The sequence below is a fragment of the Trichoderma citrinoviride genome, assembly GCF_003025115.1.
Source record: "Trichoderma citrinoviride strain TUCIM 6016 unplaced genomic scaffold BBK36scaffold_12, whole genome shotgun sequence".
NCBI lineage: Eukaryota > Fungi > Ascomycota > Sordariomycetes > Hypocreales > Hypocreaceae > Trichoderma > Trichoderma citrinoviride.
Window position 1 is genome coordinate 485,264 of NW_020194720.1, and position 19,987 is coordinate 505,250.

The 19,987-nt window shown below is 52.7% G+C and overlaps 4 protein-coding genes across 4 annotated transcripts; 1 reads left to right on the forward strand and 3 right to left on the reverse strand.

Annotated features, from left to right (window-relative positions):
- Positions 1-5,880: 5,880 nt before the first annotated feature.
- BBK36DRAFT_1180252 (hypothetical protein) lies at positions 5,881-8,364 on the forward strand (the record flags this gene model as incomplete). The annotated part of the gene is made up of 2 exons (XM_024896205.1): positions 5,881-6,076; positions 6,149-8,364. 2 exons carry the CDS (start codon positions 5,881-5,883, stop codon positions 8,362-8,364), a joined length of 2,412 nt encoding a protein of 803 aa, XP_024747065.1.
- A 2,298-nt stretch (positions 8,365-10,662) lies between these two features.
- BBK36DRAFT_1171213 (hypothetical protein) lies at positions 10,663-11,866 on the reverse strand (the record flags this gene model as incomplete). Its single annotated transcript, XM_024895545.1, has 5 exons — positions 10,663-10,809; positions 10,885-11,069; positions 11,160-11,383; positions 11,492-11,581; positions 11,685-11,866. 5 exons carry the CDS (start codon positions 11,864-11,866, stop codon positions 10,663-10,665), a joined length of 828 nt encoding a protein of 275 aa, XP_024747066.1.
- Positions 11,867-13,938: 2,072 nt separating this feature from the next.
- BBK36DRAFT_1180260 (hypothetical protein) lies at positions 13,939-15,232 on the reverse strand (the record flags this gene model as incomplete). Its single annotated transcript, XM_024896206.1, has 3 exons — positions 13,939-13,981; positions 14,233-14,510; positions 14,597-15,232. 3 exons carry the CDS (start codon positions 15,230-15,232, stop codon positions 13,939-13,941), a joined length of 957 nt encoding a protein of 318 aa, XP_024747067.1.
- A 651-nt stretch (positions 15,233-15,883) lies between these two features.
- Positions 15,884-19,829, reverse strand: BBK36DRAFT_143991 (RdRP-domain-containing protein; the record flags this gene model as incomplete). Its single annotated transcript, XM_024897507.1, has 4 exons — positions 15,884-16,391; positions 16,451-16,783; positions 16,858-19,112; positions 19,155-19,829. The coding sequence occupies 4 exons, from the start codon at positions 19,827-19,829 to the stop codon at positions 15,884-15,886; spliced, it is 3,771 nt and encodes a 1,256-aa protein (XP_024747068.1).
- Between the last annotated feature and the right edge of the window lie 158 nt (positions 19,830-19,987).

Below are 19,987 nucleotides of genomic sequence, written 5' to 3' on the forward strand. Positions count from 1 at the left end.
TCGCACTCATGCAGTGGGCGGAATAATCCTTGCCCATGGAACCGACTTTCACTATTGGTCCGCTCTAATTGCAACATTCTGGCTTGAAGGCTGCTGCCCAAGCACACAACACTTCTTCTTTGTCTATCCTTGAACCGAAGCCCGTCGTTACGCACACTCACACGCACACACACTCGGGCGGTCAACGTCAACAAAAAAAAGATATCAACAAAAGCACCATCATTCAACATTGGCATCTACGGGAACCTACACCATTAATTTTCTTATTTCTTTTGGTGGGAGAGGAGGACATGGGATGAGGGAAGAACACCGGCGCCCTTTGTGTGGATTTTTTACAGAGGTCTTGATATCCAAGGTGGGAGAGGATGGATACGTACATGGTCATGCTTGTTTCCTTTCCTTTTTCTGTCTTCTTCCAAAGTGTTCTGAGTTGTCTTTTCTTTTGCCTCTTTTCGACCCCTGCCCCAAGGTACGCCCAGTGGCAGTTGCCGCCGGCCCCCAACTATTTCATCATCTATTATTTTCCGCCTTGTCTGGCTGCATGCATGCCTTGGCGGGCCGCCTTTCAGCTGTTGCTGCGGCCGGGAGATGATGATGCTTACGCTTTTTTTACCGATGCCAAAAGATATACGAGACGGTATTATGGCTCTTTGACGGACAACGTTAGTACGAAAGTCTCGAGGATACGCAAAACTACAAGGTGTATAATGGCATACACACTTGGCAATGTATAATATACTCTTATTATGACGAAGAGAACTTGGATCTGCATATTTACAACTTCATCTTCCTTCTGTGCTTTTGCTTTGTCTGGTTCACCGCTCTTAATGGCCCTTTACTTTGAAGTGTTGGCAATCTTCTAGATTAACTGCATGCAAGCCCACGGAATGGCAAGCCGTGGTTGGCTGGCACCCAGTACTGAGGCTGCCTGGACTAAGTTTCAAGAGTGGATGGGAATCCATGATCCACCTCCAGCATGTCGGAAATATGTGCATACAAGCATCATACAAGCAATGAGTCTAGCTCGAGCTGCCCGAAAAAAAGCGGTTCGAGGCAGGGGTGCGTTTGCGCTGCGGGCGGCGGAGATGCCCATCTCCCGTGCCAGGGCCTGTCTACTATTGTAGTAGTAGTAGTACTACTACGTTATTCCCTGCCCAGGTTTTGTCCATTCTGGAACGGGGGCGAAAAAGCAAGAGGCGGCTGAGAAACTATCTGCTCGAAAAAGGACATAGGTGGCGGGGAAGAAAGAATGGTAAAAGGTGGGTAGTAGTAGATAGAGAGACACTCTCACAGAGATAGTCCTACCTGGATAGGCAGACAGAAAAAGGAAAGAGGGCGGGGGGACAAGAAAGAGAGAGAGAGAGGCGAGAGTAAGAGAGACATTCGACACGGGATGCTTTCTTGGTGGGGAGGAGGAGAAGAGGCCGGGTGAACACGCATTCACGGAGGACTCTCGGCGACCGGTACGGCGTCTGCGACAAGACTTGTCTAGAACCTGCAGCAGCATTGCAGAAATGGCTTGTCTATTTTCTTGTTTGTTCCTTTTAGTTGTCCTCTACTATGGTTGTCCATCTCTCTTACGCATTCGCACATGGAGTGTTTTGCTGTCCTTGGAATGGGAATATGAAAGAGAGAAAGAGACAGGGAAGAGAGAGCCGATTGCAGCTGGGCTCTCACCGGTTCGACATGGGTGAGGATCGATGCCGGGATTCTTGCGCGCACTACTGCCCGTACCAGGGGGGGAAGGGGGCCCATACCTTAGGTACCTTACGCAGCAAAGCATCCATCTGATACTACCTTACTTACGGAGTAGGCACTGTATGTATGTATTGTATGTACTGCCATGGGGGGGAATTGGCAAAATGGGCCCTTTGGGTTTTGGAGCTAAAGCGTAGATCCTTGATCCCTTGCTGGGCCTTCTTTTGTACTGTTCTCGGATTCTGCCAGGGTTGTTTCCGCAGTCTTCTTTTCGTCCTAGATCTGGCCTAACTAGGCAATAATTATACTCTATACTGCTAGTACTCGTATGTGACTATATTGTTGACCAAGGGGGGGCGTGTGGGCTTTCAAGGGATGAGAGTGATTGAGGGGAGAGGCGTGCAAGGAGCGTGGGAGGAGGCCAAGGCGGCGAGCGAATGGGAGCTGTGGCAATGTCAATGTGTTGGCATGGATGGTACTTAAATCGAGGTACTATACAAGCATTTTCCTGCTGGGCACTTTTTCCTGTCTTGGATTATGAGGAGAGTGAATGAGTGTTGAGAATTGCGTCGCGCGAGTCGCTCGAGTTGCGCCTGAGGACAGTGAGTGACTCGAGCTGAGGGAGGAATGTCAAGCAGGGCGACTAGAATGACTACGGGCAGAATGAGGGGGAAAACTCAACCCAGCAGACGATTCTCTCCATCAATTCCCCCCTCGACTCTCTCTCGTGTTCGGAACTACACTTTGTAGTGGTAAATGCTAGGAACCTGGTGAAGTTGGGCATGTGAACGGAAACCTGGGAGGGTCAATTTGTCTTTGCGACCCTTTCCCCCTTCTTACATAGGGGTGCGAAAACGAAGTCCGTGAATGCATAGACGTGGCAACTATCCCAAAAGAAGAAACACGAAGCAGAAACGCTGGAATGGCTGCTTGTCGGTGGTGATGTGTCTATGCGGTTTCCACACGCATGGCAATTGTCGACCGGAAAGCAAAAAGCCCCATCCTCCTTTGCGTCCGGTAAGGCTAGTACGTCCGGCGCGCTGCTGTCATGAAAAGAAAAGCCGAACAGGGGGCAGAGAGAGAGAGAGAGAGATTGATCTTGGCTCCGATGGGTTACATGTGCACATTTTGGGCTGAGATGCTAATCCCCGTTACAGTAGATTGGACATGGATTGGGGGGCCCCTTAGCACGAGCATTAGGTGAAGCGACGCGGACGCGAGGGGGGGCGAGGCAAACGGGCGCAGCGGGAAAGATGGGGAGATGAAGGGGGAGCCCTGAGAAGAAAGGGATCATCGGTGCGTCCTTATTGAAGAGGTATTAGTGCGCAGCCTCTTCTTTATCCTACATCACGTCTCAGTTGAGCAGGGTATCAAAGGATGTGGTAACGATTCGAAAGGGCAACCACATGAGAGGGCAGATCATCGAAGCCGAAAGGCCAAACATTTCGATGTGTACAAGCGGCAATGTATCCATATGTGACCTCTCACACCTGGTAGTCTCAAACACAGGGCGCAGAAACCGACAGGGACGTTTCACGTTCTATGATGAGCATGTGTGCTTGTGCGCTGTCTACATGTGCTCAGCTGCCTTGTGTGCGTGCATATGCATGTGTGTACAACTATTTTCCAACCAACGGTCTGCGAGGGGGGTTGATGATGAATGTTTGATCAGCGCCGAACAAGGAGCCAGAAGCTTCGTCCGCGCCGGTGCCATGGTCTTGTTTGATCTGTGCGATGGCGGCAAGGCGAGGCGACGGGACGCTGCTTAGCCGGAATGTCGGGTCCGACTGTGCTTTTTTCGCCGTCTTTGTACTGCAGGAATTAACGGTAACTGGTCATAGTAGTATGTTGACCGCTGTCAGGGGTGGCCCTATGTGGACGAGAAGCTCGAGATGTGACCGTGATCGCCTTCGGTTCTCGCATTGAGTGGTTGCGACGAGTTGCCAGTAGGCAATTTGTTCGGAGCTGTCCACTAGGACCACGGCCCTCGCCGTCTCCTTTGGGCTTTGTCCAGCAACAACTGCGAAAACTGGTCGGCCTGATAGACGGCTGGAAGCGTCCGGAATGATGACCTGGCAGTTTCTTAGCGATGTTAGCTCTCTCTCTGTTGGAAAGCCCGGCTGCGTACCGTGCCGTCGGAGTGTTGGAGCTGGCCCAACGCTGGCTCCATCGTGACCTATCCGACCGCTGCCTGTTGTGTGTATGAAGCCTGAAGCCTGAAGCGTACAAGCATGTACTCCTCATGTTGTACAAAAAGTTGATTGATATGCATGGCCACGCAGACAGGCTGACTGGGATCGTGGGCTTGCCGCCGGCCCGCGTGACGCACATGGAGGCGTCCGTACCCAAGCCCCGAGCTGGGCCTGTGCCTGAGTTGTGTAACGTGGGCGATTGTCACTGCCCAGGAGATTTCCACTCTCAGCATCTCCCAGACATGCTCTGCATTGAGCCACCCGGATCATGCTGCTCCCGAGAAGAGTCGCTTAGTTGTCGCGGCAAATGAGGGTCGGCCGAGCGTCACTGGAAGCGAAGAGCAACGTCATGACGGCGGCAGCAGGACTCTGGCGGTGAGTGAGTGAGGCTGATGCGTTGTCTCAGTTGTGAAGATAGGTTGGATATACTAGTAGTATTCCTGCGACCGCGCGAACATCGTCCGGGACCTGCCACGACAACTCTGGAATAACACGCCCAAGATGTCATCTGATAACAGCTCATCAACGCACCAGCTCCATGTAATTACATGGGCTAGTCAGCTCGGCCGCCTGCCTCATGTGCGAGCGAGCTGCCCAGAGTTGCACAGGGTCCATCTCGGTAAGGAGACGAGATGAGACGCCTCTCAGCTGCTCTGTGGCTTTCCCCTGGTGCGGTGAGGTTTCGAGGTGGCATGTGCGTGAAATGGCTGTGGATTGGAGGCGACGATTGGCGGCTTTGGTGGGCTGGTGGGCTGCGGGCTAAAGTATCCGGTACCGGTGTGGCGCCCGGCGGCCGCGATCTAGCCGCTATGGAGCAAGCCACAGGCGGTACAGGGGACAAGGTGCAGGCGTTGCCTGACCGAGGTTGCGAGGCTGCGGGTTATTGGGCACCTGCATGAGGTCCGTGATGATGCGAGCTGCAGTTGGGTTTCGTACAGCTACGAGTAAGGCAGAGTCATGGTGCAGTGGATAGGCTCCAATGAGTGGGTTGATGCTGTGCCATGGGGGTCTGTTGTGCAAGGTAAATGGCATGTACTCTATAAATGGGTGCAAGAGAAGAGATACCCGCAGCTGTATGTACGAGTATGCCACCATGGCTTTAGAACGAATATAGAACCTTGACCAGCATTCGGCCAGCTCATCCTGCTGGACACACGTGAGTGCACGCACACCGGCAAAGGCACTGGCAGCTGACTGCGTCAGCTTTGAATTCCCTTTGCTGCATGTCCAATTGCATCTCATGCTCGTGATGGCAATGGCCTTCTTTTCTCACAGATGGAGTTCGATCTCGTCTTGGCGCATCTGGTCCCTGTGGAGAAGCCGAGTGCAGGCGATGCTAGCCTCAAGCAGATTAGCGCGTAACAAGTACCGTAGCAGCCGTGCGGAGTACTTCCTCTGCTGTGAACACTCGGCGTGGGACTTGGAGCCACATGCGCAGTACAAGCCCCTGCTAGCCCCCGACATCATGGCAGGTCCAGGTCCGACCCCACACTGGCTGATCTGATGGGCCGGTGATGCTGCGTTCGCACTTGCCTTGGGGGGATGCTGCCTGTGGTGCTCCTTCTTGCCTTGCTCTTGCCTCACTCTGCCATTTGCTCTCTCTTGCTCCTTCCTTGGGTTGCTGCGGAGTACCAAGGAAAGATAGGATACTACAGCATAAAGTATTCTTTGGCTTGGACTGGCGCTGCGAGTACTTGCCTGCCAGGTCACCGCTGCTGCCTCCTCACAGCCACACAGGCTCTGCCCCACGTTTTGACTCGGATCCCGAAGTCGAAGTCCGTCCTCATCAGCATCGAACCTCATCCTGCACTATCAACTTCAAGTTCCTTGCCTTATACTGCAGCATTGTACAGAGCACCGATATCGCCTGTTTGTTTTGGTTATCCAAGCGTTAGCCTGTCCATGTCCAGCGTTTCTCAGCTCCAGCTCTGCACCCCCCAGCCGCCGCTGCGCACCTGACCGCGACGCTCCGCATTGCGAATCCCGAGCCATGCATGATGTTCTTCCGTCATACTCGGAGGCCATCGCTCGACCCGACTGGCTCCAGCTTGCGGCTCCGTACGTTGCAATCGCCGACTACCCGGCTCTGTGTCGGGTCAACAGCCGCTGCTGGCGCATCTTTGCTCCTCTGCTTTGGAGAGACCCGTGTGCGTGGTCCAAGCGCCTGGGACGCAGCACAGACGATGGTGAGTCTTGACGCTTGATGCACCACGGCCGCACTGCCAGCACATGAGCGGCGCTCATCCGTCTTCCGCCAGATACCGGACCCTTTTGGAGCCGCTTTCTGCTCCAAGACGCGCAGCTGCTCTCGCCCAAGACGCGAGACTTGATCCGCGTGGTGGATGTGAGAAAGGCCGTTACAGGCAACGATCACAACCTATGGGCAGTGATTTACAGAAAGCGCTTTTACGAACTCCTCCCGCTGCTCCCAAACGTAGAGAGCCTCCTGATAGATGACTATTGCCGGATGAATGCCCGCTGCCTCGAGTATTCGGATCCGTCCCGGCCAGATCGTCGGCTGCTGATGCTCAGCCTGAAAAATACCGGCCATGGAATCAGCCGCTCCCTCACAGAATCCAGGCACCTCCGGGCGTTGATCTACTTGGATATCTCGGGTCCTGCACCTGTCGATTTCGCGTCACTAGACGAGAGATGGTTACCCAACTTGCGTATCCTCAAAATGTGCCGTAAACAGCTCTCGACTTACCGCTGGGAGACGTGGGCAGGCATTCTCAACTGGCGCCTCTGGAGTCTGGATATAAGCGATAATGAACTGACTGATCAATCCGTGCTTAATATGACAGGAATGATCGATGATTACGTCTTGCGCACAACGGACCACTTTGCCTCCGAGGGTATGCTCGAGCGATGGGACCAGCGTGGCGCTCTTGATCAGTATATTCTCCGCGAGTCACCCCTGAGCCACGTATTCCTTCCCGGCCCGAGATACCTTATAGACGCCCCCCCAATCAACAATCTGGATGGCGCTGATGACCCAGATGTATTCTGGCCTCGGGTTCGATCTGATGGCTCTACCCCAGTGCGTCCAGACACACTCGAAGGTGTCTTGGGTCTCCTGTCCCGGCCTGGCGTCTCTAATGCCACAGAACATCTGCCAGGATCCAGAGGCATCACACATTTACACATCTCAGGCAATAAATTTACTGCAGCCGGCATTCAGGAGCTGTTAATCAACTCTGAAGGTCATTTCGAACTTTTTGATTGTGAGCGGATGCTCTTTTTCCCACCGAAACGGTGGAGGTCGTTCCTAAATCCACCAAAACTCAAGGCCCCCAGGCTTTTCGTCTCCAGTGCCGTGCGAATGAGCGGTCTCCCGGGCTTGGGACATTTATTTCGTCCCGTCTATTCTTCCAATCTTCGAGTCCTGAGGATACATCACTCCCTTGTGACGAATATCCCCACGCTCACAATGGACGGCTTACGGTCTATTGAATGCGTATATCTGGCAGAAAACGGCGTCTTTCCCCATCTTCAACAAGCTTACATGCTGCCCTTTCTTCCCGATATGAACCCCCGGCTGCAATCTCTTACGTTGACTTGTGTCCCGCGCCACTCCTTTGGTCCCCTCATCTGCAGGCTGGCTTTCTTCTTCCGCATGGTGAGCCTGCAGGAAGAGGCGTTGTCTATCCTGACAAAAGGCGTCCAGGCGCAAGGGGGGCGGCCCCTGCGACTAGTGAGCGGCCTCAAGCATGTGGCGCTGGAGCTGGAACCAAGGACGGCCGAGGAGCCTCTTGACTTTGACGCCGAGAAGCTCATGGCCAGTGGCGAAGCTCCATTCAGCTTTTTCGATTCTCCTCTGACCGAGACCAGCAAGACAAAGCCCAAGAAGCCACGCATAATTGACATTTGGAGAGAAACTCCCGACCCGTCAGAGGCTCCTCCAGTCAAGCTCGTTCGCCATGACACGCCGGAAGGCCACAACACGATGAGCCCCCATCAACCAAGTAGTAGTGACCCCGAGCGCCAAACATGGTTGCTGTATTCCAACGTGACTACTACTGTCTCAGGTGTTACGCATACTTCTAACTCGGTGGTTTGGGCAGGCAATAGCTGGTCGACGAACCCCGTCATCCGGAAATACAACTATCTGGTTGTCAACTACCGCATGCAAGAAGGAGTCGGGCCAGCTACCATGCATCAAACTAGGGCTGGTGCTCCGGTGGGCTGTCTCCTTTTCCACACAGCTTGGCTCTTCGCAGCCACGCCGCAGAGCTTGGAGTTGCCACCGAATGTCGACGCGCTGAAGAAACTGGATGTGGCCGCTGAGGTGCGGCAGCGTTGGTGCCGGACACCAGAGGATTACCAGAGGGCAAAGGAACGCTTCCCTATTGATCAACTTTTCATCTGGGGCGGCAAGTTGGAAATTGTCGAACCCGAGCCGGTGGATAATGGCTGGCTCCTCTGGAAGCCGCATAATGAATATGAGCCTCCGTATGACTATGAAGGAGAATGATTCTCTTCGACGAATACTACCCCAATTAGCGATACAGGTCCGGATGAGCAACGTTTCTTCACTCCGTTCCTTATCCGTTGGTACTTCCGGCCAAATCTGGTTTTACGTTTCTGGCGGAAGCCGAGACATGCGTTGCTAACTGTTTCTCTATGACGCCACTTATTGTGCACACACCAAGTCTACGTTTATGGCTGATATACAGGGTCTTCATGAAGAAGTCTCGACGCCTTACTCGGAAGGGATCATCCAAGTCTATTTTCATGAGATTTCAATAAGTACAGGCTTAGAAGAAGGTGGAAGCAAACAGCACGGATCGAACGATCTGCACGATTGGAAGGGCCTTTTCTGATGCGGATGGCCTACGTGATGGCTGTTCGTAATGCATATTCCTGGAATCGGACGAATGAGGTTGGAGCGTATCTGCCTTATTTCTTGTCTGGGGCCGAGGTCGCCACCAGTCCGACGTTGTGTACATCTTGCGTCTTTGCGGCTAAGACAGACAGCGTTTTTCTCTGATAAGGCGGTATGAGTGCATACATATGGATGTGTATGATGATACTTTGGGTGCGGCCGAGGTTTGGAGTCTGCTTCGAGTGGTAATCGCCGATTTGCCTTTGGATGCCCAGGCGTGCTTGATGGATAATATTGAATAGAATTGTTGCACGGTTGGCCTTGGGGCTCGGGCTTTGGGACGGTGCTGCATGAGAATGGGGTATGTAGACTTGATGGCAGATGGTTTTGCTTCTGGGGCTGGCAATTGTCTTGGAAAACTTGCTGAGCCGAAGAATCGGTGAAAACAAAGCCGATGGCTTGCGTATCTTGGATCGGCTCAACTTACACTATCACCATGTAAATATGCCGTTTCTCTTGACCGTGGTTGTTTCAATTGCTGCTGATTCTAAGTTGGCTTGCCAGCTCTTGCTACCTTAGCTGGTTATGTAGGCACAAGGACAAGGCACTCGGTGAGCGTGCGCATATGCAGCAATGACAGGGGGGAGACGTCTGATTTGCTGGGCCTTGCGCAGCTGATGGTCGCCCCGTTGGCCCTGCTTGTCAATTACCTTGCCTGAAGGATGATTGGAGGCTTAACAACCTGTCGTCATTGGCCTTTTTCTGAGCTAGACCTGGATTAATGATGCATGCATGAGACGGTTTTCCATTCGATCCTGTTAGATGGGGGAGAATGGCTGGTTGGGTGTCTACTGTAATCGTTGTTTCCGCAGACCTGGAATGAAGCTAGTTCTCTACGTTGCTTTTAGCGCTTAGCCTCTTTTATATACACTTCCTGAAAGAGCGGTGGCTTTGGTGTGTTATCATTGGGTTCTGTTCCTTTTATTGGTAGGGTTGTGAACGAGCGTCTGCATGTGGTCATCGGGTTGAGTCGGAGAGGAATAGATGGATGAGACAAGGGCGAAGTTGGGGTCTGAATAGTGCTGCTTCGGCACTAGTTTGCTTTCATTAATATTAGGCTGGATGATCCCATCTTGATTGGTCTGTTATTCACCGAATTTGCAACAGTAGTTGTCAGGTTTGGTACTGGAGAGAGCTGAATGCAGCTTGCTGGAAGGGGAAAGTATCCTATTATTCAAGTAGTTGAATGCGCTTTGTGTGAGCTTGGCCAAAGGAGGAACTAGCCGGAGCCTGATGACGGTAACCTGGAGGGGAATAGAGGTAGAGCGATAGGATTGTCTATATGATATTTTGGTCGTTTCAAGTCTGTGAGTGTCTGGTGACCCGGGAGCGGTGAGAAGTAAAACATGCGGAGAGGTAATGTGTGCATTTCGAGTTGCGATGGAGTATTGCTTGACGGACACAAGATTCTAATACATGCAAGTAGCTGGTATATTGGTTGATGAGTTCAGGAACCGCTGTGCACCAAACGTTGGGAAGCTGGCATGCTGCCTGCCGATAACTGTTCCTCACATCTACAGGGTCGTGGCTCTCGAGTCTCATTGGCTGAACTCAGTTAACTGGCCTTGCGTTTAGGAATGTTCGAAAAGACGAGATTTATTTTATTTTGATTCGTTTTAGATAGAGTACTGCAAGGGCAATTGTTCGAAAACGTGAAGATTGTGCTTCCATAAACGTCCTAATGTGAGAGTGGTACTATCGTTGATATCTCCTCTGTGAATTCAAGTCTGCCTAAAGCAGGACACCGAAGGCCAATCTTTTAGGCGAAAAAGTTTGGATAGTAGGAATGAGCTCATATATTATTGATTCGACAGTACGGATGCTTGATTCGGAGTAGAAACGGGGCAACTGCCATGGCACGGTCTTCAACTTGCACCACAAACCCTCTCACCTCTCCCTGATCGACCTCCCCTTAATCACGTTGCTTAAATCTCCAACAGGAATCTGAATCGGAAAGTCCACAATCGCAAGCGAAATAGCAAACAAGATGTACCACCCAGCCAGACACGTTACAAAAGCCGAAGCCCCGGCGCCCTAGCGAGATAAAGTAAGCTTTCCCACTGCCCCTGACAAAAGGGAGGGGGTGTTTCTTTAAGAGACGTAGCTTACCACAAGGAGTTTGTGAGCATAAGAGGCATTCCCCGTAAAATCTTCTGCCATGGCCCAATATGCTCCGGTCAGGAGCCCAAAGGTAATGGTCAATGTCAAGAAGATGATGAAAAAGGCAACGTTGGTGCGGAGCGAGCAGACGAGGAAAACGAGGGACAGCAATCCCATGAACAGGAACCAGAACCCTGTGTTGCAGCATAATAAGCACTGCAATTATATAAAAAGCACAGATATTACCTCGTGAAGGGAACCTGTGCGGCGGGTATGGTACTCACCTAAGCTAGCATTGAAGCCAGTCGTCTGGAGCCCCTCGGCAGCATCGTCACCAGGCCCAGCATACGAAGAAAACGCGGCAAAGGAAGGATTCAGAACGCCGCCGTATGAGAGCCAGAACGTGCCGAAGGAGCAGAAGACGACGGCGGGGAAGCTGTTGCCGAGGATCCATTCGAGGAGGCCGCCGAGGGTCATGAGGATGCCGGCTTGGAAGAAGTAGACGGGGCTGAAGGGGCGTGGTTGCCAAAGTGATTAGCGAGTCTGTTGTCTCGTCTTTGCTTCTTGTTGTGATAAAGTTCTTGAGGAATGAGAGGGGAGGGATTGGAAAACGTACATTGTTGCTGCGCCGCCGCCGCTTGCTCCGCGCCAGCCCATGAGGTTGCAGGACAATGGCGTGAGAGCCATGAGGAAGCCAACAAGGGCACTGTTCGGTAAGTACAAACAATCAGCCAACACATCTAAAACCAATTCCACCTGGGCTTGCTTGAAGCAGAATCCAGACGTGTGTGGGGGGCAAAGTTTCATACATTGGCGTGGGATTCCCAAACGTATCCCTTAGGTGGCCCTTGACCTTGCTCTGCGGCGACAGGTACAGCTTCTCAAATAGCTCGGGTGTCATGGCGATGCTCGCCGCTGAGCGGAATCTGTTGAGGGCCTCGGCGCGGTCGGAGTCGGAGTCGATGGTGTGGTTGGCCTTTTCGTCTGCCATTGTGATGTTCCTCTTCCTGTCCAATGCGTCCTGTTCTATGCTTGGGACTCTATACAAGTTTCAAGTAGAAACAGCCCTTCTTCATTCAATAATTGCCAAGGGAATCAGAATCAATAGTAGAAGCAGAAGTAAACTGGTCTGTATCATTGGGTTCGCTAGCTATATGTAAATGGCAAGTCCCTTTGCAGAAACCCTCCGACGCCCAGCTCCTTTGTCCCGGAAGCCACGCGAGACTCCTCCTCCGACTATAAACTCCGCGCTGTCCAACCCCAGATGCCCCAAGCAGTCCCGACCAAGCTTCCTCCTCCCTAAGCCCGATGCCAGCATGCCATCTCGAGCCCCATGCTTTTGCCCCAGATCTGGTTTGGGACCGTCCACCAGGTACTAGCAAGACCAAGATAGCCCCATCATCAGGCCATCTCCACACCGACTACGAACTGGCTGCGAATCAATCAATCTCGCACAGGAGGAAATCCGGTCTCCGAAAGATCCACTCCCGTCGAACCGTCCCGTCATAAGCCGCCATTCCCCCAACAGCAAAGCATTGTTTTCCTCGAGGAGGCTTGTGATTCATTACCCCAGATTCTCCAGATCTTAGTCCAGGCAAGCTCCGCTCCCTCGGGCGAGCGGAAAACAGTGGGTATTGTGGGGGAATTGGGGAATAAGGGGGGGATGAGATGGCGGGAAGTGGATTGCTATCTAGGACCTCTTGTTCATCGTTCAGGAATTGGCTGGATTAATTATAAAGGGGTTTGTTCATATTCAAAGATTTTCTGAAGAAGCATTGGTGAATACAGTTGCGGTTATTGGCATGTTTCTGTCAATTGCCAGTTGCTGTCACCGAGTTAGGTAAGCCATAGATGCTTCCTATAAAACAGGATCTATATCCTTGCCTTGTCCTACCCCAACCCCAAGCTCGAAGCTAAAGCGCCGCTCGTACGATGACCATGCAAGCCACAAATACCGACATATTGAATCCTCTCTGCCGGCGAATTGACTCGGATCCGCGAGCTTCGTTTCTTCCGTAACAGAGCTCAACTTTGCACCACTCCGCCAACTGCACTTGGAAGTATATGCCGACACGTACAACAAGCCGAATTGCAACTTTCTCGCTGAACTCTGATTCGCCATGTATGCCTCTCTCTTTTTACTTCTTGGCCCACTGCGTTGCGTACCATTGAATCGAATGTGGATGTTCGGCAATGGACATCCAGAAAAGTCCTCCGCAACCAGTGCTTGAAATAGGTCAGTGTTTCCGCCAGGGTGACGCCAGGCATTTCTCTGGTCTTCCCCTCCTTTGGCGCCGTCTTCCTGGCCTTGTTCTCTCTCTGACATCCCTTTTTCCTGATCTTTCCCTCTTTTGAGTGTGGCCTGAAGGGTATACTTCCTAATCATCCTCGTCGGAGATGACAGCACATATCTTGACACACACGTGTCCTCATTCTTCTGGATACACGCTCTTTGTTCCCAGTATATCATCGTCCTGTAGTCTCTGCAGCCTCTCTCTCTTTGTGTCGTAGCCTTCCCATCGCAATAGAAGAGGGAACAAGCAGTTGCACAACGAATTCTCTTTTGGCTATTTCGTCATCGCTCCTTTGTAAGCAATTGGGAGACACACGGATGGACATATCGCAACCATAGCCACATCGGACTAATAGCAAACCACTAGGTCTACGCTGTTGCTTCTGAGCATTTCCCCATGGTACCTTGTTAGGAACCATTTGTTATAAGTAATCCTCCCACAAAGCCAGATAAAAGATTGTCTCACAGCTATGGACTTGAATAACGTCCATATGGAAAGCATGTTGGGCCTCAAGTGTAAATACCAGCAACAAGTCAAGAAGCCATACAACTAACCTCGACCAAGCTCTTCTAGCTGTGTCCCGACAAAACAGAACTACATCATCGAGACCATCTCATTCCACGCAATCAATCCACAACCAGACAAGCCTTCCACATATTCACCCAGTCAAGATATCATGTAAAATTCCAATGCAGATATCATTTATAAAAGGTCTACCTCGGCAGCCCCCTCTCCCGCCGTCCAAACACCCTCCCAAAATCCCTCTCCCTCACCCTACGCCGTAACCCGCGCCACCACCGCGGCGGAGGCCCCTGTTCAATCGCAAAAGGATCCGCCCAAACAACCATCTTGAACATGAACCCTTCCACCGCCCGCCGCCAGAAGCTCATCCCAGGTCTCGACCGTCGCCACATCTTCCACTCGTAAAACACAATCGTGTGTCCGAGGCAGGAAAACAGTGCATGAAGCCTTTTGATTCCCCACAAGTTAGTACTACGCAATAACACAACCCCCCGACAGAATCTCTTGTTAAGGGGCAGGGATACAGATGGATGGGACTTACAGTAGCCACGCAATGAGCAGTATCGCTGCTGCCGCTGCATTCGGGGACACGGGAAAGCTGCCGTCCTCCAGAGCCTCATCGATGGGAGCATCCTCCGAGGCTGCCGCTTCCATGGGGATGCTGGGATCGGGAGACGCTGCCCGAACAACGTAATACAGCATCCCCGCCAGCACCGTCAGACGGTTCACCTCCATCAGCAGCGGCAGCTGGTACACCTTCCCCCCTCTGGACCTCAGAAACCCAAAGACGAACGCGAAAGCAGTGGCGAGGAAAAGAACCTATTCAGCGCCCGTCACCCATTAGCCCCCTGTGTCTACAGTCTGTCGAAGAGCAAAAAGGGGCAACATAGAGGGGGAAGACTCACGAAAACATCCTCCTTGACAGCCTCAACCATGCCAAAGAACCCAAAACACAGCGCGCCGAGAACGCACAAGAGCACCCACTGCACCGCCGCCGTCCACCAATGATCCCACAACGCCCGCGCGTGCTCTCTGCGGCACCTCCCCTGGTGGAACTCGACCCCGTCCCACCCCGGCGCCAGGGCTTCCGCGCCTCCGCACCAGCGACACACCCAGAGCTCCTCGCCGCTCACCAGCTCGTACCGCCGGCCGACGTCGAGCCCCGCCGGAGACTTGTCCACGCAGTCGAGGCAGCGGGAGGCGAGCGGGAAGCGCGGGTCCGTCGGGTCGCCCCGGAGGAGCAAGCCAGGCTCCTTGTGCGCCAGGCAGACGTAGCACGTCGTGCTCGGCGCTGGCTCGGGGGGTGGAGTCGGGGACGGGGTCGGGAGACCGCCGGTGATGGTGATGGTCGTGGGGGCGAGGCTGCCGCCGCTGCTGCTGCTGCTGTTGGCCTGGCTGCTCCCGGGCAGCTCCGGGATGGGGGCGAGGGGACGAGGGCGGAATGAGCGGCCCATGGGCCGGAAGGGGCTGTGGCATCGCACGACGATGGGTGCGAGGTCGGACATTTCGTGCCCTTGTCCGGTTTCTTGGAGGGCGGCCATGGTGAGGGAGAGGCGAGAGGCAGACTTGGAGAAGCGAGAGGAGGAGAGAGGCAGGAAAGAAGTCAGATTGCGAATCACAGTTGATGTGATGGTTGTGATAGCAATGACTGTGAAGATTGTTTTATGATGGAAAACGAAAGATGGGATCTTGAGATCTTGACAGGGGGAATTGACGGAATATATAGACATTTCCATTGCCCTGGAGAGCATTGTTCGGACCTTTTCTCTGTCGGCCATGTCCCATTGCAGTTACAAGGGACAGTGGCTGGTAAGTTTACCTTCGCGAAGGAAACTTTGGCTCTCGTTTAGGGACTCGGCAATCGTAGATCTCTCTACTTTGGGAGTCATCGGCGTCAACTTAGAAATTAAGCTTAACTGATGCTGAGCCATCGCCGCCTTGGTGGAAAACATGGTGCCACCGCTTCTGGTATATGCCGAAAACAACCCATCATTGTACTCTAGTGTCCCCGTTTTTCAGCTCTTTCTTATACCGACCGAAGAAGTAAGGTTGCCGGATACATTGATCTGCACTCACGGCACGGTGTTGATGCAAGTTATCATCGCTTCATCAGTCTAGCACCTCACAACCCACACACCCAGGACATGCCGCTTGAACAAAAGCGAACATCCAATTCATAAGCCACAATCTCATCACCTTAGCGGCAATGCTCCGTGGAACAGAGGTCCAGAGCGAACCCCGACATACCCTCCCATCCTTCCAATTCTCTTCCTTGTCAAGAGCTCGTTTAGCTCCTTCACAAGACAACTTGCCGCCACCACTCTGAAGCTTTCGAGCGGCTTCTGATCCCCCATGTACCTCTTGCCATTGACCGCTTCACTGCCAACAATTACGCAAGCCCAGCAGAGCTCCACAGCATTCATCATCTCTTTCTCGCTCTGTCTGTCCTCGTCAGTCGCCGTTGACGCCGCGTCGTCCGTAGTGCCGTTGGCGCCTCCGCCACGATCCCGCATTTGCTTCACATAGAAACTCATGACTTTGTCCATTTCTTCCTTCAACTTGATAGACGAATCTCGTTGGCGCCTCGTCTGACTGCCTCGGGGATTGAGAATCGACCCGCAAAAAGCTTCCACTTCCTTGATCGGGGCCCGAGGGCTATCTGAAAATTGGTACATGTTGTTGGCGACTTCTCCCTCGTACCTGCGATATCCGAGTTAGCCGTGTGACATCATGAGTTCCTGGCTACACTGGAGTCTTACAGTTCACGAAGCTTCCATGCATCGTCAATCCGGCGAGTGTAGTCAATATCTGAAGGCGCATATCCTTCCTCTTTGAGGGCAACGCGGACATGCCTGACCAAACTGTCCCATACGGACGGACCACTCTTGTCAATCGGGCGTTGTACGTCTTCTCTCCAGATCTTCTTCTCGTCCACACCACGATACAATTCGCCCAGTATCTTAGGCGACCTGTAATATCTATGCTTGCTCATACCCATTCCGTCTTCGTCATCATCTTCGTCAGAATCGGGATCTCCGATATGGTCGACTTCGTCACGATCATACAAATGGGTAGGAGGAGCGGACGCCATGCTGTGTAGAGAAGAAATAGGTTAGCGGCGTAGCTTTCACGAGTTGGACAAAAGAATGAAGAAAGTTAGACTTACAAATCCGGTCGTATGCGTGGTGCTTTGGGCAGTTCCAACAATTTCACTGGGATTCCCGTCTTGGAGTAGTCGACCGCGGTGGAGTGTAGCTCGGCGAGCTTGATGCATTGCTCATGAACAGTACCCTCTTCCTTGACGTCTGCAATAATCTGGTGTCGGTTGGCAATCACGCCCAGAATATCAGTCTCCATGAATCTGACAAAGAAGTCCGCAATGTCGTCTCGCGTCACCGCTCGGTCTAGCGAGGGCGGGCTGACTCTCGGGTATGAGGCTGCTTCAAAAAACTGCTTGGGGATGACGTATGGGTCCCAGAAGACACTGTACAAATCGCCGTCAAGATCTCCTCCACTCAGCTGGCTCGGTAAATCACGCGTCCCCTTTTGGCTAAAGACCACACAGTTCTTCAAGTCGCGGAGCGGATGCCCTTGCGGGGGTGTCCGCATCTGAGCTGGCTGAATGTCTCCGGGGTGGAGAGCCGGTGAGCGGGTTACGAGCACAAATCCGTCCCTGAGAGATTGTTTGACTCGACCGTGGATCTTATCATATTGCTGATCAAAGGTGACGTAAATCTCGCCCTCTTCGAGGAACCCCGTTTCGTCCATGATGCCAAAGAGAACGACACCCTGGTCCACCGGAATCCGTGCCTTGTACTTCAGCAGCCGCAACTCCTCCAGGATGGTGTGGTCTACGACCGTCTTCATAAAGTTATCTCGCCGGTAGTCGACGCCGATCTTGTTCAGGTATTTGATGAGTTTGGGAAGGCCCACCGTGGTGCCCACCAGCTGATACTCCAGGAACGTGCTGGTGTTTGTTGCCGTGGCGGTTACGTTTCGAAGTATGTCGAGGGCCTTGTTCTGCTGATCAATGAACCACTCGGCATTTGTTCCCATGTCTTCCAAGATCTTGATTGTTTGTCGATTCAGGACAAGGCGCAACGGCTTCGAGGCCATGTCACAAATTCCCAACATGGTCTGATCGTTGCTCGGGAATTTCATCATGGACTCTTTCCGAATGCAGACGACTTTACCTTTCAGCCTGGAGTCAAGTGAAAGCATTCCCTTTATGCCTGCGAGGCGAACCTGGAGGCAAGTGGGAGCCGAAGTTGTGGGCAGATGGTCCCAAATCTCCTCTATGGCGTCCCAAGAGATTGTGCCAACCCCGTCGCTGAAGACTCGGCTTCCGTCCTTTGTCTTGACGTCGGGGATGTACTTGATTCCGATGCCGCATTTGAGGATATCGACTGCGTAGGGCGTTTCGGAAAAGGCCTGCCCAATACGTGCGGCACATTTGGCTGGGATGCGGATCTCGCTAAAATCACCCAACGACTTGATGATGGAGTCATTGTTGTGGAGCTCCATGTTGTCGTTGAATGGCGCACAAAACCAGGCCGAATGGGAGCGAAGAGAGGAGTGAGAAAAGCCCAGGAAGTCATACTTTCGGCCGGCAATCTGAATGCCGTCCTTGAGGACTTTCCTGTATCTTTCAAAAATGGCCGAGTTGTTGACGCTTGGGAACAAGGCCAGATCCTGGCCGTCTTCGTCGCTAAAGATGACTCGGACAAAATAATCGGCATGACGTGGAAACATGCGCAGGACCCTATTCTTGCTCTCGGCGTCAGGCCCATGCAGCATAATGCGAGTTGGCGTGACTATGGCCTTCAGCACCCATGTCTGTGAATCGGGGATTGGTGGACCGTAAGGCGTGGCCCGGGTCGGATCCTCTTCTCGACGCAATTGCTCAGTTTCTACAATGCTGGCGACCAAATGCTCGGGAGAGAGGTCTTGAGAGTCTGTTCCAGGACACGGATATGGAATCTTCTGAAATAGTGTTTTCATCGAATCAGCGGTGAAAGGAAGTAAAACGTTTGATCTCTTGCAGTCCTTGGCGAATCTGTCCATGACTTCTAGCATCTTGAGCGCTGTCGCCGGATGCAAGTAGTTGTTCCACACCAAACCCTGCAGCTGAAACAGCACAACAAACGGGAGGAGTCGAGTTCTCGAAACGCTGGCGGAGCGGATTGACCCTTCAAAAGTGGTCATACAGGTAGAATAGTCCTCCTCATGGGGCCGAGGGTTCCGTCGCACGGGCAGTTGCTGCCTTGTGACAGCAATGATATCGCGAGACCTCAGACTTTCAAGAACTTCCACATACTGCGAGGAAAGCGTTATGCGGTAGACCAAGCAGTGAGCCACGTACTTGGCGTGAGCAGGCCACATGCCCAGCGCTGTTTGTCTCATCCACTTCGTGAACGAGGGCTTTATGAATGGTGAAGGTGAAGGAATATCTAGTGCTTTGACGTAGAATCTGGGCGGCTCGGTCAGAACGAGGGTCATTGATACACCAGACGCATCAGCCACTAAATCCTGGATGATGTCGTAAGGGATATCAACGCGGTGTTCATCTTGGTCTATGAACTTAAGCATCAGAGCATGGCGACCAAACCTAGCTGTGCCTCTGAGATCCAGGCTGCATTGTTCGATGAATATCAGGTCGTCGGAGCCCTGGTCAAACATATTCTTGCCGCATGCGATGTGACGAACGTTGGTGCTGATGGGATCGGCTTTTGGATTGCGGTCGACGACAACTGGCTTTCGCTCAACTGTCCTCCGTTCGTCTTTTTGGATTTTGAGGTGAAGGAGAATACCTTCGTCAATTTTTCTAGTGCTTTTGCTGACATAAATAGGTGTCTTGAGGATTTGCAGTCGTGCCATATCCTTTGTCCGAGGCCGAAACCGGCCATTGGGAACCGGAGGGCTCCAGGGTTGCGTCGGAAGCATGGTAACCTTTTCATGCTTCTGGAGGAACCTCTTTCCATCCGCCTCGTTAAGGAAGGTGATCCAGGCAAAGGTTCTTCTCGAGGGCTTCTCGCAATACCAGTCGAGAATGCCCAGGGCTTTGACGTGCGGCTCAAGCTCATCCCAGAGCTTGTCGTCCGTCAAGCCCTTGGGAACATTGTTCAGATGTACTTCCATGGCGGTCTTCTTGCTGGCGGCTCATTCCGCAGCATCAGAAAAAGACGAGGGAGAAAAGGCAAGCTGCCACGGCGCCTCGAGGCTGATATACTACCCCTCATCCGTGTATGCCGCGAGCTCACATAAAAGGCAACCGAGCTAACGCACAGCTAAGGCGG